The 16,427-nt window shown below is 50.4% G+C and overlaps 9 protein-coding genes and 1 non-coding gene across 10 annotated transcripts; 6 read left to right on the forward strand and 4 right to left on the reverse strand.

The window, feature by feature from the left end:
• Positions 1–76: 76 nt before the first annotated feature.
• BO80DRAFT_457645 (uncharacterized protein) lies at positions 77–1,302 on the reverse strand (the record flags this gene model as incomplete). Its single annotated transcript, XM_025722240.1, has 4 exons — positions 77–418; positions 470–686; positions 733–949; positions 1,287–1,302. 4 exons carry the CDS (start codon positions 1,300–1,302, stop codon positions 77–79), a joined length of 792 nt encoding a protein of 263 aa, XP_025572470.1.
• Positions 1,303–1,932: 630 nt separating this feature from the next.
• On the forward strand, positions 1,933–2,393 carry BO80DRAFT_495798 (uncharacterized protein; the record flags this gene model as incomplete). The annotated part of the gene is made up of 2 exons (XM_025723969.1): positions 1,933–2,336; positions 2,366–2,393. Exons 1-2 carry the CDS (start codon positions 1,948–1,950, stop codon positions 2,391–2,393), a joined length of 417 nt encoding a protein of 138 aa, XP_025572471.1. The 5' UTR covers positions 1,933–1,947.
• Positions 2,394–5,224: 2,831 nt separating this feature from the next.
• On the forward strand, positions 5,225–5,827 carry BO80DRAFT_467254 (uncharacterized protein). The gene is made up of 2 exons (XM_025722837.1): positions 5,225–5,460; positions 5,522–5,827. Exons 1-2 carry the CDS (start codon positions 5,285–5,287, stop codon positions 5,724–5,726), a joined length of 381 nt encoding a protein of 126 aa, XP_025572472.1. The 5' UTR covers positions 5,225–5,284; the 3' UTR covers positions 5,727–5,827.
• A 364-nt stretch (positions 5,828–6,191) lies between these two features.
• Positions 6,192–7,112, forward strand: BO80DRAFT_480546 (uncharacterized protein). The gene has a single exon (XM_025723350.1). It carries the CDS (start codon positions 6,258–6,260, stop codon positions 7,020–7,022), a length of 765 nt encoding a protein of 254 aa, XP_025572473.1. The 5' UTR covers positions 6,192–6,257; the 3' UTR covers positions 7,023–7,112.
• A 650-nt stretch (positions 7,113–7,762) lies between these two features.
• On the forward strand, positions 7,763–8,374 carry BO80DRAFT_362447 (uncharacterized protein; the record flags this gene model as incomplete). Its single annotated transcript, XM_025716054.1, has 3 exons — positions 7,763–7,903; positions 7,977–8,197; positions 8,263–8,374. 3 exons carry the CDS (start codon positions 7,763–7,765, stop codon positions 8,372–8,374), a joined length of 474 nt encoding a protein of 157 aa, XP_025572474.1.
• Positions 8,375–9,063: 689 nt separating this feature from the next.
• Positions 9,064–9,961, forward strand: BO80DRAFT_480554 (RTA1 domain-containing protein; the record flags this gene model as incomplete). Its single annotated transcript, XM_025723351.1, has 2 exons — positions 9,064–9,217; positions 9,273–9,961. 2 exons carry the CDS (start codon positions 9,064–9,066, stop codon positions 9,959–9,961), a joined length of 843 nt encoding a protein of 280 aa, XP_025572475.1.
• Positions 9,962–10,500: 539 nt separating this feature from the next.
• Positions 10,501–11,693, forward strand: BO80DRAFT_413211 (NAD(P)-dependent oxidoreductase; the record flags this gene model as incomplete). Its single annotated transcript, XM_025718050.1, has 3 exons — positions 10,501–10,650; positions 10,696–11,212; positions 11,270–11,693. Exons 1-3 carry the CDS (start codon positions 10,605–10,607, stop codon positions 11,691–11,693), a joined length of 987 nt encoding a protein of 328 aa, XP_025572476.1. The 5' UTR covers positions 10,501–10,604.
• A 77-nt stretch (positions 11,694–11,770) lies between these two features.
• On the reverse strand, positions 11,771–11,851 carry BO80DRAFT_t240. The gene has a single exon. It is a non-coding gene; the product is annotated as a tRNA-Ser (tRNA).
• Positions 11,852–12,074: 223 nt separating this feature from the next.
• Positions 12,075–12,644, reverse strand: BO80DRAFT_467256 (uncharacterized protein). The gene is made up of 2 exons (XM_025722838.1): positions 12,345–12,644; positions 12,075–12,281 (listed from the first exon to the last, which is right to left on the reverse strand). The coding sequence occupies exons 1-2, from the start codon at positions 12,568–12,570 to the stop codon at positions 12,241–12,243; spliced, it is 267 nt and encodes an 88-aa protein (XP_025572477.1). The 5' UTR covers positions 12,571–12,644; the 3' UTR covers positions 12,075–12,240.
• A 412-nt stretch (positions 12,645–13,056) lies between these two features.
• On the reverse strand, positions 13,057–15,320 carry BO80DRAFT_413213 (carboxylesterase; the record flags this gene model as incomplete). The annotated part of the gene is made up of 3 exons (XM_025718051.1): positions 13,057–14,342; positions 14,388–14,593; positions 14,636–15,320. The coding sequence occupies 3 exons, from the start codon at positions 15,318–15,320 to the stop codon at positions 13,113–13,115; spliced, it is 2,121 nt and encodes a 706-aa protein (XP_025572478.1). The 3' UTR covers positions 13,057–13,112.
• Between the last annotated feature and the right edge of the window lie 1,107 nt (positions 15,321–16,427).

Raw genomic sequence — 16,427 nt, forward strand, 5'->3', positions numbered from 1 at the left:
TACTCTTCCCCACGCATCGGATATTAAACACTATTGTATCAGCGACATCAAATATTCTGACTATCCAGCAATCAGCTCATGTTTGTAACTGAGAAGGCAGTCTCGGTCGAACGACAGGACGAAGAACCAAGACGGAGAGGACATACTCCAGCTCTTCGAGAAAGTTGAAAACTGACTGACAGTGTGTCGAATCAGTCGACTCGAACGTCTCGAAGCCCGTCAGATAGGTCGAGGGTAAGGGTTCGATAGTTTGGGTCTGAAAGGCGTCCATTCGAACTGTAGTGTGTTCCAAGAGATAGGGATTATAGTTTCGAGTCCATCGGTCATCACGGGCGTATTGGCACTGCTGAACCTGTTCTTCGAAATGTACTCGGCATTTTTGTCGCTTATTCCACCTTTGTGGCGAACTGAGGATACTCTATAGGCATTCAGTATTGAATTGAAGGGATAGCAGGGTGAGCAGACTCACGCTAGGGACTGATTTGATGGTAATATTCCATACGCGGCCGAGCAGGGACTTTGTAGAATCATCCGGTAGTGTGGGCAAGTCTGTCAGCTCCCATACGCTTGGCTTTCTCTTCAGGGATGGCTTTCTGGGACTTTGCGGCGAGGGTGAACCGTCGGGGGTGGCCTTTCTGCTCGACTTCAATGGGCCATAGAGCCAAGTGATGTCACTGTCTTTATCCCTGTACATTGTCAATACTGGTTTGGTGGTATATGAATGGAACTAACCAGGCGATAACTGCCGCTGGCATCCGGACGGACTGCCGGCTGGATGCCCGCCAGGCTCTCCACAGCGCATTTTCGAAGCGACATCTGACGAGACTTCCCTGGTTGATCTGACGGACGTGTCGTCGAGTGGCCCACATGTCCTCGTATGTCCAGGAATGTGCGAGGTAATCAACATTGACTTTGGCGTCCTCTTCGATGACGAGATCATCCCGAACGGCTGATTGTGGGCGGAGCATTTCGCCTGGGAGTAAGACGGAATGAGACGTGGCAATGAATGTCAGTGATCGGTCATTGGAATTCGCTGGACAATCAGGAATCACTCTGATGGCAACAAGCCTATATACGGCGCGACTTGAGCCCCTTATCTAGATGGCAAATGTCGACATCTGGATACCTCATCACTATATGCGTTCCCTCGACTGATAGGCTTTCGAGCTGTCATGCCAGCTAACCACCTCAGAACACGGGACTATGCCCCACGCGTGATATAGTATCCGCCATTGATTGGAGAACCATTGAGAAGATAGACCCCGTCGAGACAGTTCCCCGGTTGCGGAGAGGTGGAGACATGGAGCAGCCAGTGGGTTACATGGCCCAGCCGCCCGGGACAGCCGGGTTACTAAGATGGGAAGGAACATGACAGCGGGCGCCAGAATAGCCGACGAGGCCATTCATCGCAGGGCTGCAACCATGGGGTGACATCTGCCATCGTCCGGGGACGCGTCCGGCTGCTAAGGTTTCCCAGCCAACCAGCGCCCGTCCTGGGTGGCCGGAAACGTCAGCCACCCAATCAGCGAGCCGCGTTCACTTACTACCAAGTCTCGTCGGCCACACGTTGGAATATGCTCGGCTGAGAGGGAGCCTCAGCCGGTGGATTGCACAAGGGATCTAGACCTGCCGATGTGCGGTCGGGATTTCCCGACACTTTTACGACGAGGTCACCCCCTCTCCTGTCATCGAGAACCACCGTTGCGTCTGGCCGCTACCATACAGACCCCTACCGGCCATGAATCATGATTTGTGCGGGAATGCTTGGCTTGGGTCAACCCCTGTGGCTGTACGCCTATCATCCCTCGGGCGGGGTTCATCAGCTTTGGGTCGAAGGTTTATCGTGGAATGTCCCCGATTTGTAAACACCGAGGCCTATATGAAGCAAGGTATCGAGCCACATCTGCTGCCAGCCTCCCGACAACTGACTCGCACGAATCGTTCAGAATGCCTTGGTCATTGAAGAAGTCTTTAAATCTGATTGGTCGTGGGCAGGAACCACTATCCTTTGCCCTGGCCGCTAGCCCTGTTCTTTGCAGAAGCACCTCCTATGTTTCCGACCTCAACATCTGCAAATTCGCCTCCATACCATATCGCACCGAAGATGACGCTCGATGGGCTCGAACCGATGAGGATGATCGCGATCCCGAAGATGTTTTGAGAGAGCAGACTGAGTTGTGTCTTCCATGTTGTCACCATACCCCAGACAACCACCCAGGAATGGATGACGCCCCGTTGGATGAAAAAGCCCGGTATGCTCTGGAAGCATATTCAAACTCTTTTGACGAATATCGGGTCCTGAAGCGGCGATTATCTACGTTGACGCATTCTCCGAAGTGATAGCTGTGGTCCTCAACGCATAAAGGCGGTTTGAACATCGCTTCATGGAATAATGTATACCACGATCGATGGGAGTCTCAAGGAGGATGGGTGGCAAACGGCCTTGTTAAAAAATACGGCATGTAAGGTACTATACATGTTGTAAACCTGTATACTGTATGCATGAAGCATGATACCACTTCTCATGCCGCACTTCCTACCACGAGTTGAATGATATGAAGCATTGAAGTGTCGGGGACGGTCAGTTGCAGAGTAACCTCTGATGCGCTCGAAAGCGGGATCATTGCGCAGGAGACACAGCCATGAAACTACCTCTACTGCGAATCCCTATGTCTAGACCAGCAACCTCGGAATGCCATTGACTTTCTTTCGAGCAGAATCTAGCCACCTATTACTGTAAACCTCTTGCTGCGCAGTTTGGAATGCAACCTAAATCTCTTGCTTTCAATAGAGGGGTAGCAGTGGCGAATCCAAACTTCGTATAAGGTGCGTGCGGATAACATGACAGCTCTCTTTAGCTCTTTCATCTTAGTCAGACCGCACGCATTCCATGGTCGGTTGATAGTACCGCACGAGACTTGTCGTGTTGGAGGTTTTCTTACGTAGTCATCGATGGCTGTGATTTATAGCTATCGCTCACGATATGTCATGAAACAGCTTTCATTCCCCAGGTTTTCGCAGGCCATTGTATTCCCATCGTCATGTCTATAAGTTTCCCGGAAGTCAATACAGGACGTATCGATTGCTAAAATCTCTGCTCAATAGCCCTACACACTGACCTGGTCATTCTCATTCACCCTATCCATCCGGGTTATCCAACAATGCCAACCACAACTTCCCCTACGCACCACCTCGACACCTTCATCCAACCCCAACTCCTCCAACACATCAGCACCTCCCCTTTCACCCCTCGCAAGCCCACGCAGCAGCAACCTATACCCTACCCTCACACATAAAATCTACCGCACCCACGCCTCCCCATCCACCACCCCAATCCTCACCCTCCAGCTAATCCCTCACCCGCTTACCCTCTCCATCTACAACTGCCACCACAATCACATCCTCCCCGTCACCCTCATCCACAACCACCCCCCTGCACACCAACCCCACCATAACCCTCCACTTCCTCTCCACCACCCTAGCCCGCAAATCCATCAACAACAACAACAACAACCTCCCCCTAACAGCCCACCTCCACTACGCCCACCACCTCACCAACGCCTTCTGGACCGGCCGCGAACTCCTTTTCGGCGTCGGAGGCGGAATATACTTCTCTTCCCTCGCAAAGTCCCTCGACGTGGTGGCCCATGAACTCAGCACAGAGTGACCGAACACACCGCGGGTTTCATATACGAGGGGAAAGTCGGGGGGCCCTTGCGGAATCTATCTGATGTTTTGCCTGCGTTATTGTGCAGTGGCAATTGAATCAGAGGGTTGAGACGCAGAGTGGGTTGTTGGACGGGATATCTGACCCTAGGGGAATAAGCAGGGAGGGGTGGCGTTACGGTCGGTCAAGGTACCCGGGACGGCGTAACATGATCCCGTACTGGGGAGGAATTATCAGCCGGGTCATATGAGGGGTTTTGTATATATGGAGGAGGATAATGGGGCGTGCATGCATGTGAACTCGGGAATCCCGAGTCGGGCGTTTTATTGTTGTGTGGTGGGGTTTGGGGGATGCGCGTGGGAGAGGGACGCCGTGGTGTGGTATCAGGCGTTGTTGGATCCGAGAGTCGAGCCGAATTGTAGTTTTGTGAGGTTTGCGTGTGTCAGGGTGGATGTTGCGGAGGGGTTGTTTGGGAGCTGGGCTGGGGAGGTGGTGAGGAGGGCGTGGTTGGAGGGTGGGCGTGGAGGTGAGGGTTTTGGTGTGGACTTTGGAGGGTTTTAGGGTTGGTGGAGGGATATACTTATTTGGTCTTTTGATCGTTTCACGGGGTTTGTTACCTCTAATAGATGTTGTGAATGAATTAGATGATTTCAGAGAACGGGACTGAGAACTATAAGGAAAGCTGTCGTAATGCTAATTGCATAGCTACTCGCTGTTAAAGCTGCTTCTGGCTTTGGGTAATAGCAGTAGATATTGTAGAGCAAGCTAGTTATCAATAAGACATTGTATAGCGAATATACCAGCCTTCAACCGCTGTGAAGCATAGCCCTTTTTTTACCGTGCGGGTTCGCAACATCCAAGTGCTTATCGCTTGCAAAATTTATCACGCTTCGTCAGTAGCCACATTTTGAGGACATGAGTGAGTCCGGACGTATATGGTAACAAATCTACTCTTGTGTAGAAAACTCAACGCCCTTCCTCTTGATACTGTTTTACAATAATACTCGATCGTTCGTGCGCAGAAGTTCGCAACCAATAGTAAAGATGACGGTTTCTACTTTGCTGCTATGTCACAGGCGAACTTTGTATTAATTTCCTTTCCAATGGAACAGTAGTGGGCTCTCAGCCTCAGTAACATCGATCAGAAGCCGGCTGAACCCAGTCAGGCAAACTTACTAGGAGTATTCTGAATTTAGAGGGTATTCAATTCAATTCAATTCAATTCATATTCTTATACCTGATCGAGCCCGCTAAGTAAGATGCTAGCTATGCAGGTGCTTCACCGTTGAATTTAGAGGGTAGAGGGTTGTCTGATAATTGTCTTTCGTAGTTGATATATTCGTACTCCGTGCTATCAAACGCAGGTGTATGAACTCCGGGCAAGTGCACGACTGCTGTGGCCTACTTGCCTCGACACGAGAATGAAACTAGTCCGTAACAGCTTAGGCTTAGTATGTTTTACCGGGCCGCAGTGAGGCTGAGACTCGTCAGGCGGTCGGAACAAACCGGATAGCAATGCGAACCCCTTGATACAAAACCCCGAATTCTTAAAATCCCAAAGCATCAGCTCTGGCGACTTGAATATCGCAACTCACTAAATCTGAAAAGGTTCATATCATGTCTTTCACAAACCTTGGTCTCCGCATGGGCGGCGTCTCCAGTGCTGTATTCGCCGCCCAAGGCGTTTTCCTCCTAGGAAATGCATTTTACAGCATTCTATACCCATCGTCAGTAGCAAACTTCAAGGGCTCTTCGTTGGAGGGAACCCCTAAAGGCGCGGTTCAATGTATCGGGTCAGTATCTATAGCTTCTACCCAAACCACATGTGGATTGCTGATTGCATCACATTTTTAGCTTGACCTCTCTTGCTTTGGGAACATACTATCTGATTTCGACCTACCAGCGAGATACGGCTATCATGGTCTCTTCGGTACCCTCGCGCCTGGTGGCTGCTTGGGTGATGTATCGCAATGGCGGCAATTGGACGCGGGTGGCGGCTTTCGAAACCTCCATGGCTATTGCGGCTAGCGCGGCGTTGATTTGGGATCGGTATATGTAGACTAAAGATATTGTTGGGTGTAGGCCTTTATTGGCTACTTGAGAAACTATGTGATATAGAATATTGATACTTTGTAGTTATAAATGAAATGTGTTGGCAACTTACTGCATACAGGTGGCGCCCTTTTAGGCAACACATGGGTGTTACCTGCAGGATGTGACTCAGCTGAGCAAAGTAGTTATATGATGGTGAGAACGCCAATCATGCACTGCCAGGTGTTTTGGATGCATCTGCTGGGATTTCTCCGCAAGGCAGCTGGTAATCATAGAATCAGTGGGTCGAAATTTATGCATAATCCAGGGCAGCCTAAGAGGGAGCCAAGATGTGAATGCCAGATTTAAGTTTGACCCACTGGAAATTGGCAACACACACCATGTAATGCAATATCAGGCACACCAAAAGTGTCATTGGCTGTAAAAATGCACTCTTTCATGCCCAATGAGTTTGACCGTATTCCTTTTCTAATGATTTCTCCCCTAACATCTTTCTATCACCCCCATATTTACCCTCCTACAACACATCTAAGGACAAATGATTTCTCCCACCAAAACAGACCGAATGGTTGCGACAGGCGAGCGGACAGCCAAAGTCCAATCATTCGCGCGCTGGGTCTTCACCCCGCTGGGGTTTTTCATTACGATCTACGGGCTGAACGTGATTGCCTGGGGCGGGATGCTCTTTCTCTTACTATGCAATGCCGCCCCAGCGATGTGTCATCCCAGCTGCAACAGCCCCAACTCGTCGCGTCGCATCTGGATCGAGATCGATTCCCAGATCCTCAACGCCCTGTTCTGTGTCACGGGCTTTGGACTAGCCCCATGGCGCATCCGAGACCTGTTCCAGTGGTGCCGCTGGCGCTTAGCTCGGTCTCCCCGCACCCATCAACGAGGGCTGGCCCGTCTAGCGGAGATCCATGCCAACTGGTTCCTCCTGGGGAGACAAGACGGGGCCCTACCGAGCACCACTGACCACGAAACCGACCCCCGACATCCCACCCCACGGTGGAAGATGGACGTGGTGGTCTGGGGGAACATGCTGAACTCCGTGTTCCAAATTTGTCTGGCGGTCTGCATGTGGGCCATGAATCGGTTTAACCGACCTAGCTGGACTACGGGCCTCTTTGTGTGTCTGGCTTGTCTGGTTGCCGCAGGCGCTGGGATTATTATGTGGCTGGAGAAGAAACGCATCAACAAGGCCAGTGAGCATCCGGGGGCTCTGTTGCTGGTGCCTCTTGCCAATCCCTCCGACAAATCCAGCCAAGGGTACCTGCATGTAAGCCAGGGAGAGTCAATCTGAGCCCATACCAAAGGATGAGCTGTTGCTTCAATCGGTTGAATTTTTTTCCTCGCATAATATTTCGCCTCAGTGAAATAGGACGGCATGGGTCTCATAGAACTGAACTCTGAATGGCTCAATATCCGGTGCCTCCCAGAGACAGATCTCCTACAGCTGCTTCTGCTATCTTATCTCATCATTTAAACTAGACTTACAGCCCATATCCTACACTAAATGGGGTCCGAAGATACCGGATGTGGACCCGTGGCAAGTCCCACCAAACAGAAAGTAGATCGCATTGAGAATCGCCATACCAAGGCTCAATTCAAGAAATATATATTCATCACTGCGAATACGAGTAAGGCGTCAATATTCCAATGTTGAAGGGGCTGGTCAGATTACCATTCCAGCCAATCACATACGGCCAATCGACCAGCTTTCGTACCCTTTACCCAAACAGGTAACCAATACGAAATCCCATGCCAACTGTGTCCCATGGCACACAAACATTGGTCCGACTACAAAGTGGATGCGGATAACTATTTTTACGCTCCTCATGTTGTGCTAGACTGGATCCATTGTATCAAGAGGAGAAGATAAAGATACAATGGAATCCCGGTCTGCAGCTTGAAATGGTTCATTCTCAACTCGAACCCCATCCCTCCCTCCTAATTTGGCAGGTTACCTAGTGAATACAATTCTTTCCTACCTCCCATCATCACAACAACCAAACGAACATGATCAGCTTCAAATTCATTGGCATGACCGACCGTCCAGGCCTCAAGCGTCGCCTACACATTCTCATCGCATCTCTCATCTCCCTCACCTTCATCCTCATTATCGCGCGACTCGCTATCCCCGGCACACCAGTGACTCGTGTCAATGTCTGGGGCATTGTAGTGGTATGCTTGTTCCCATACGTATCCCATCAGAAGCCCCCAAAAGACATAATATAACTAACATATGTTACCCTAGTGCATCAAAGCAGCCGTCTTCCTCACCTACCAAGTCCTGACAATCTACAAAGACCGCTTCAAGCGATGGGCCAGTCCCAAAGCCTACATGGTCCTGGACATCATCGATACTGTGTTTTGGTTTGCGTTGTTTATCATCAGTATTCTTGGGGCGAGTGGGGGGAGTAGTGCTGGTAGTAAGGCGTTGGGTGCCATCGTGGCTATTCTGTCGTTGGTGTTGTGGTGAGTTATCCCGATTAGCTTGCATGCTGCTAATTGGATGAGTATCTATGCTGACATGGGTGCAGTGGTGTTGTAGGATTCTTGTCATTCCTATGTGTGCAGGACTATCGCCATTTCAAGGTTCATGGGGTCACTCTGGCGGCGACAAAGTCGGTTGGGGATGAGGAGACCGTGTAGAATTTGTTGTGATGTTATGAATTGATGAATGTATGAATTCGGAGCCTAGGCATCTTGCCTTATGTCGCAGCTAAGACACGAAATACATAGATTAGTGATTGTTTATAGACTGTTGGTCTCGTAGATCGAATCCCGCGTACCTTCTTTGCTATGCGAGAGCAAATCTTCGTGGTTATGGAAAAGAGGTTGCCAAAAGCACTGCAGACGGCAGAAATTCAATGTAAGATAAAAATTTGTCCAGTCGATTTGAAGGCGGCCGATGGACGACAGCTCGTCTTCTGGCTATTTCAGCCCTGTCGAGGATAAACTTCCCATCAGTTTGTCCGTAACAGCACCTCCGCCCTAAATAGAACGCTTGGCAAGATTATCCACGTAAAATTGTTTTGCCAACGAGTCACCGTTGGGTGGCTGGGAAAGTTGAGACGCAGCAAACTGGATGATCGCCCGACTGCCCCTTTCGTATTCGTATCCATGCCCTAACTCGGTTTCTGGCGGTTCGAGGTTCCAGTTGCTGTGCCAATAGTTCAGAAATAGATCGTCAGCCTAGCCTGTGTGTCTGTAATGTGTGCCTAGTTAAAGAAGCAGCTGGCTGTCTTTCTCAGGTAATGCTCGCTTTCTCTCACATCTATGGGCTTGTTTCGTGCATCTGATGCCGATTTCTGCACCGTCTCTGAGCCCGATTTTCGATCATGTCAAGTGGCTACAAGCTCTACGATTATGATCCCTCCGTCGGTGCGGCCGTTGTCTTCGCCGGCCTGTTTGCTGCGACCTCTGTGCTGCATCTCTTTCAGATGATCCGCAAGCGGACCTGGTATTTTGTGCCATTCATCGTCGGTGGCTTTTGTGAGTTCTCCCTCGTCTTCCCAAGACTCCAACCTACCCTAATGCTTGTCTCTAGTTGAAACATTCGGCTACATCGCACGATACTACAGTGCTAAGCAAACACCAAACTGGACTGTGATGCCCTATGTCGGACAAGAGTTGCTTCTCCTCCTCGCTCCGTCTCTCTTTTCCGCCTCCATCTATATGATCCTGGGCCGGATTATCCGCCTCGTTCACGGCGACTCGCGCTCACTTATCGGCCCGTCCTGGCTAACCAAGATCTTCGTGACGGGCGACGTACTTTCGTTCTTCATCCAGAGCGGTGGTGGAGGAATGATGGCCAGTGCCAAATCCGCCAGCAGCGTGTCTCTGGGCAACAAAATCATCGTGATCGGTCTGATCGTCCAGCTGGTTTTCTTCGGCTTCTTTATTATTGTTTCGATGGTCTTTCATCTCCGTATGAGATCCTCTCCGACTCCGACGTCTCTCGCAATTAGCCCTCCGTGGTATACCTATATGCGTGTTCTGTACGCCGCTAGTGTTTTCGTCATGGTGAGGTCTGTCTATCGCGTGGTGGAATATGTGCAGGGCACCGATGGGGTCTTGCAACAGCATGAGGTCTATCTGTATGTCTTCGATGCTGTACTGATGTTGTTGTGTTGTCTTTTGTTCAATGTCATGCATCCGAGTCGCATTTTGTCGAGTCGGCAACCTTATGGTAAGATGGATGGGGATCAGGTAGAGATGCTGAATTCAGGGCGGTGATGGTCTTCTTTCATTTCCCCTTTCTTTTCTACTTTTCCTTCTTCTTCTTCTTCTTCTTCTTCTTCTTCTTATTCTTCTTCTTCTTCTTCTTCTTCTTCTTCTTCTTCTTCTTCTTCTTCTTATTCTTATTCTTACTATCCATGATGCATCACTTGATTTTCATGATAGACTTGTACTTCACTCTGTACACCATCTCTTCAATCTTACCCTCTCTTTTGTGCATCTTGCGTGTGTTGCTATTTAAAGTCATATCTTTGTGCTCGTCATATAAAGGACCGAATTATTAAACCTGTGCAGCATGATACCCCCATCGAATCTAATCACGCATTTGCGACCCGCATATTCAATTCCTCCCTCGTACCATCCAAACACCGCCTGCATAATCTCGGACATCTTCCCGAAATCCGCGGGCCCGCCTTCCGAGCGAATGACGCCAAGCGTCCCCGGATGCGATACAAAAGGTTAAGGTAAGTTTAGCATCTAACTATATTTTTAGGCGCCCTATATGACTCACCTCTGATAACCGTTCAAGTTAGTACCAAGCATCGGCTAGTGCTGACGCAACAACCCCTACAGAAACCCCGTCTTTTCTTCATCCAATACCCAGACACTATAGTACAACCAGGACTATACCAGACTAATCATGGACCCTACCGCCAGCGCCAACCATCCCCGACTCGGCTGGATAGGTAAACCTCCCCTCCCCCAATTTACTCCTAAGTACTGACCCCCAGGCCTCGGCTCAATGGGCCAAGCCATGGCCGTGAACCTCCAAACCCACCTCTCCCGCACCAACGCCCCATCCCTCCACTTCTACAACCGGACCGAAGCCCGTGGCTTACCTCTCCGCGAGATTGGGGGCACGCAAAGCCCCAATATCCAATCCCTCATCGCCAAGGTAGACATCTGCTTTCTCGCCGTGACGGACGACAATGCAGTCAAATCCATCATCAATTCCATGATCGAGAACCCAGATCACATCCGGGATAAGATCATCGTTGATACGACGACCGTGCACCCGGATACATCTATCTGGGCCGAGCAATCTCTCCAGGGTGTAGGAGCCAGCTACATCGCATCCCCCGTCTTCGGTGCAAGCCCCGTCGCTAAAGAAGGGAAACTGCTTTTCGTGATCGCCGGTCCAGACGACGCCATACAATCCATTGAACCATTCGTGGTAGGTATCATGGGCCGGAAGATCCTCCGAATGGGAAGGGATGTTACGCGGGCGAGTTTACTAAAAAGCACAGGGTATACCCTCCATCCCCCTCCTACTAAGTACCCCATTAACACCATGAAACTATCTAGTAATTTCATCACAGCCGGAATGATGGAACTCATCGCGGAAGCGCACGTGCTAGCCGAGAAATCCGGACTCGGGAATGACGTGCTCGAGTCGTTGATCGACGAACAATACGGGGCGCTTCCGTTTGCGATGTCGAAACGCATCACGGGGGGTTATTATCTGCCCGAGCGAGGACAGCGGCCGTGGTCGGATCTCAATCTGGCGATTAAGGATGTTTCGTTGGGGGTGAGTTGTGCCGAGGGAGTCGGGGCTAGGTTGCCGGTGGCGGAGGTGGTGTTGGAGCATTTATGCGAGGCGAGGGGGTATGCGGAGGGGAATGGGCGGGCGTTGGATTCGTCGGCGATGTATGGGATTTTAAGGGAGAGAGCGGGGTTGGGGTTTGAGTCGGAGGGGGTGAAGAAGAGGGATGGTGGGGGTTCAGAATGATTTGGCTGGTTGAATTGGATGCAGAGCATGGAATGCGGAACGGTAAAAAAAAAAAATAAATAATAATGCAAAAAGATCGTCAGCGACAGGACTCGAACCTGTGCGGGCGAACCCAATAGATTTCTAGTCTATCGCCTTAACCACTCGGCCACACTGACTTGATGTAGAGGGAAATTCTAATGTGGCTTATGAGCAACCAACCAGAACACCCATTTATCCCTAATCGGTGGAAATCTACCCAAACATGGAAATCAATATCCCAAGTTTCCAACTCCTCATTCAATCTAGACGGGCTGTTACTGGTTTTAGACGGGTAGATCATCTCTTTTAAACATGGTTTCTCATCGTAGATATCTCAATTGGATCATTCGCACAAATCATCATTTCATCCATATCCTACCCACGGGTAGCGGAAATATATTATTCGTTTGTACCATTATCATGACCACCACAATTAACAAAACCATCGCCATTCACCACAACCAACTTTACAATAACCATCCAAACTCACCCCACTAAACCCCCCTAAACATCAAAATAACACCAACTACTCATCCGGCAACAAATCCTCCTCCTCCTCCGCCGCACCTACCCACAGTCAGCATCCCCACCAAATCCTCACATAATGACAAAAGGCAAAGGTGGACAAACCCTTATTCGGCTGATACGGCCTAAACGACTGATTCCGATCCGGGGCGCGATGCTGCGACCCTGACTGTTTCTGCGCCGACGATGCTGCCGACTGCTCACTCGCTTGATGCGCCCGACGGTTCAGATCCTCCCATTGGCCCGTGGAGCCTAGATCGTCGATCGATTCCACGATGTCGGCTCCCGTTAGGTGGTATTGGCCGGATGCTTTGCGGGGTTGGGCGGACATTTTCTATTTTGTCCTTCTTGTGCGGGTTACTTGTGGGTTGTGGTTTGGGTTAGATGAGGGATTGATGAGCAAGTCTTTCAGGTTAGGATGGATGGGATGGATGGATGGATGGTGGTGAATGGTGATTAAATAAAGGAATGGTAGCGGGGTATGACATCGCGGATGAGGGGGCGGGGATGATCGAACCGTGGTTGGGGCGATCGATCGGGAAGTATCATTGGGTTCGAGGAAGCGGGTGACACAATGATGGTTCGGGAGGCCAATTAGATACGAGGAGTGTTACGCTCATATTGCATCAGGGTTTGGTGGTTGGGATGGCAATGGTCCGATCAGATGATTTGCGGGGTTGTGTGAGCTAGGTCGTATGATGATGGGTTTACTCTAGAAAATACAAATGGGGTCCTATGGGTATGATGGATGTGATTTATTGTTATATGGTGGTGATGTGCCAATGGATACGACATGTAGGTTATTCTGACTTAAGTCGTAGAGTGGGACGAGGAGGCCATCGCTCTGCATATGTACATGCTACCACCAAGGAATCACATAGCACCCGGAGCAGCCGGATTCGTCACATACGGCAACAACACCTCACAATGATCCTGATACGGCAACGAAGAGACCTTCGGGCCCGGGAACTGCAACGACGCAACACTCGGCCTGGTAATCGTAAACTGGGGCCACTCAAAACCAACGAAGAATTCCAGAGTCGAATCGTATGACCGGGCTATCAGATATGCTGGATCGACATTCGGATTCCCCGTCCGAGCAAAGGCACCCCACATATCCTGGACGGCATTGGTATAGTAGATATCCTCTGGAACCCGCACGGGCTGGTCAAAGATATAGTAGGTGCCAAACACCTCGTACAGGTCGCTGCTGTGACAGCGATAGTAGGGTGTGTCTGGCTGACCCACGGGGAATGTGCACAGATCGTAAAAGTCGTAGTAGCTGAGTGCGTAGCCGCGGTTGTGGATGTAGAACCAGTGCGATTTGAAGGCCCATGAGGCGGCAGCGATCCACTGGAGAAGTGTGCCGTCGCAGTACAGTTGGCCTTCGGTGCCGATGTGGACTGAGGCGTTGTAGACCGATGTGTAGGTGGTACTGCCGTTGTAGACTGTGGTGTTTGTGACTGTGTAGAGACCTGATCTGGCCACTGCTGCTGCTTGGGCTTTGTTGAGGGCAGAGTCACTGACGAGGATCTCCAGCGCTTCGCTGAAGTTGGTCATGCTGGGCCATAGGCTCGTGGTTGCGAGGGATTGATATTCCTCGAGCATGTTACCGGCCATGACATTGACTGAATTGATGTACTGCGCTCCTAGGCCATATCGTGCCTGCGTATAATCAGCCGAATAGTGGCCATCCATGACGGTGTACCAACTGATACTGTTATTGGTAATGTTGAGTAGTGTCTCAGCGGGCAAGGACCGCAGACAGGAGGCCCGTTGAGCGGTCGTACCATTGCAGAACCGCTCGATATAGGGCAAGGCATATGCGGCAGCCACTTCCGCTGTCGCCACGTTTGACTTTCCCGACTGAACGATGCCGTTCTGGAACAGTTCCTCGCCAATGATGGCTGGGCATGTGATTAGGTCGTTGACTGATGAGGCGCCGGCGGACTGCCCGAAGATGGTAACGTTCTTCGGATTGCCTCCAAACCCGGCGATGTACTGCCTCACCCAGCGCAGTGCTTCGATCTTATCAGTCATCATGTAATTACCTTTAATCTCATCATCATCCAGGGCCAGGAGACCGAATATGTTAAGGCGGTACTGACAGTCTTAGTCGCAAGCAAGAGTAGCGATGCAGAGACTTACATTAAAGGTGACAACCACAACATCAGACCGAGACGCAAGACTAGCCCCATCAAAGGTCGAGTCGGCTCCCGAGCCCTGAGTGTCTCCGCCACCATATATCCAAACCATGACAGGCTTCCCATTGTCGGGATCTAACGAATCGGATGATGGAATATAGGGCGTGTAGATGTTGAGGTAAAGACAGTCCTCACTATTTCCCCAGGGGTCTAAAAATAAGCAACACTCTAGACCAATGAGGAGATACATACTAAGCCCATATGCATCCCCATCGAAATACCCAAACTGCAAGCAAGCGGGACCGTATTTGGTCGCATCCACATAGGAAAAGGATTGGTTCCACGGCCGAGCTGGCTGGAATCGAAGATCTCCTGTTGGAGGCTGTACGAAAGGGATTCCGGCAAAGCGGAACGCCATATGGTCCCTCATACCCTCGAATGTAGTTCCATTGGAAGTTGCATTCACACGAGGAAAGTTCGAGTAATCAGTATCCACCTTGTCTACCATAGGGGCGCTGTTAGTGCACAAGAAGGGCAGAAGTTCTGAACTTGAGTTTGCATTGCTCTGAACAACGCCACTCCAAGAAGTGGGCGATGAGGACGAGCAGGATGACCAAAAGAGCTGGCTTGGGGTGATGGTGCCGAGCCATTGCTGATAGCTGAATAGGTTGGTAAAGTCGACATATTTTTCGCAGCTCAGTAATGTCTCGTTCTGAGCAGCGCATGCAGCAGTGGCAGCAGAATAACTCGAAGGCGTGTTGATAAACACCCCACTAGGCTTGGATCCATGAGACGTCCAGTTGCCATCGTTCTCGAAGAAGACCGTCATGTCACCATACTGGGGCTCACTTGCATCGCGCTGAAAAGATGGTGCAGTCCGCGCGGAGACCGACACAATAAGGGCAGCAGATGCCAATGTACAAAGAGGTCCAGCCATTTTGCCCAAGCAATATGGTCATTGTTTTCCAGTCCCGCATCATGGGCGCCAGCACAGCTTTAATATCTCCCTTGTCACCCAATGGTGTAAAGTCTCTCGGCACAAAAAGCCGAACCATGCTTTCTGGGTCGTGCGCACGTATATGCGCTTATTCTGCATAAGAAGGGAAAGAAATAATAAAAAAAAGGGGAAAAAACATACAACAGAAGGGATTCGCTGGTGGTCACCCACCCAACTACTAACCTCCCGGCGTGTGGCTTAAGTACGGCTGAGCGGACGGGAAGCCCTGTTCTCCACACCCTGTGGTCGTATGTGCTAGCTTGTTAGCCGAAGCAGCTTATATTTAACATTGGGCAGGTAATTACTCAATTAATACCATCGCCACTCTGCACTGATCGGATCTGAGTGGATAGGTACTCAAGCATAGTGCGGGGTATGGAGGGGAAAAAGTGGAGATGCGTGCATTGTGCACAGGCCGTAGCGTGGGGTGTCGGCATAGCAAACTGAAATTGAACACCTATAAGCTTGCTGCAGAACAATCCTTCAGGGCCCAAAATCCCATTTTTAGAGTCTGAGCACGACTTATGCACTGCAGGACCCTGATCAGGGCAAGTCTCCGCAGTGGAGGACAGTGAGAAGGTCTATCTGTGCATGCATGTCTTCGAGCCAAAATGCTATCCTTGACGAAGAATGTATCTGTCCAGAACCCCTCACTATTGAAGCAGTCCGAGCCCCCGTACACCTTTTAGGCAGTTCTCCCGGTTTTCAAGTGATTATGAGGCGTGTCCATATCATGAGACGGGGCCAATTAGGCTCTATGTACACATTTCGAAGCAGTAGTGAGAGCACAGATAATTGAGCCAATCCGTTCACTATCCTGTGACAGGGAGTGATTGATTGTTTTGGGCTATAGACTAGTTAACCGCATTGACAGCTTGATTATATAGACTCCAGAGGTTCAACCCGTGGGTTGGGTTAAGTTGGATCCCGCCGGGTAACCCACCGGGTGGGGTTGAACCCCAACCCACCCCAGCCCGACCCAACATGGTTCAACTGGATTAATGGAGTTCACGTTAAGCTTGCGCTGCGCAGGTCGAATACATGCAC

This window comes from Aspergillus ibericus (genome assembly GCF_003184845.1).
Source record: "Aspergillus ibericus CBS 121593 unplaced genomic scaffold BO80scaffold_38, whole genome shotgun sequence".
NCBI lineage: Eukaryota > Fungi > Ascomycota > Eurotiomycetes > Eurotiales > Aspergillaceae > Aspergillus > Aspergillus ibericus.

Excerpts from the sequence above, each read along its gene's own strand:
- BO80DRAFT_467256 (XM_025722838.1), bottom strand. The coding sequence starts at position 12,570 with ATGTCCGCCCAACCCCGCAAAGCATCCGGCCAATACCACCTAACGGGA. Across the intron at positions 12,282-12,344 it reads GCCGTATCAGCCGAATAAGG|GTGCGGCGGAGGAGGAGGAG; the intron begins GTTTGTCCACCT and ends GACTGTGGGTAG.
- BO80DRAFT_480546 (XM_025723350.1), top strand. The coding sequence starts at position 6,258 with ATGATTTCTCCCACCAAAACAGACCGAATGGTTGCGACAGGCGAGCGG.
- BO80DRAFT_467254 (XM_025722837.1), top strand. The coding sequence starts at position 5,285 with ATGTCTTTCACAAACCTTGGTCTCCGCATGGGCGGCGTCTCCAGTGCT. Across the intron at positions 5,461-5,521 it reads GGCGCGGTTCAATGTATCGG|CTTGACCTCTCTTGCTTTGG; the intron begins GTCAGTATCTAT and ends TCACATTTTTAG.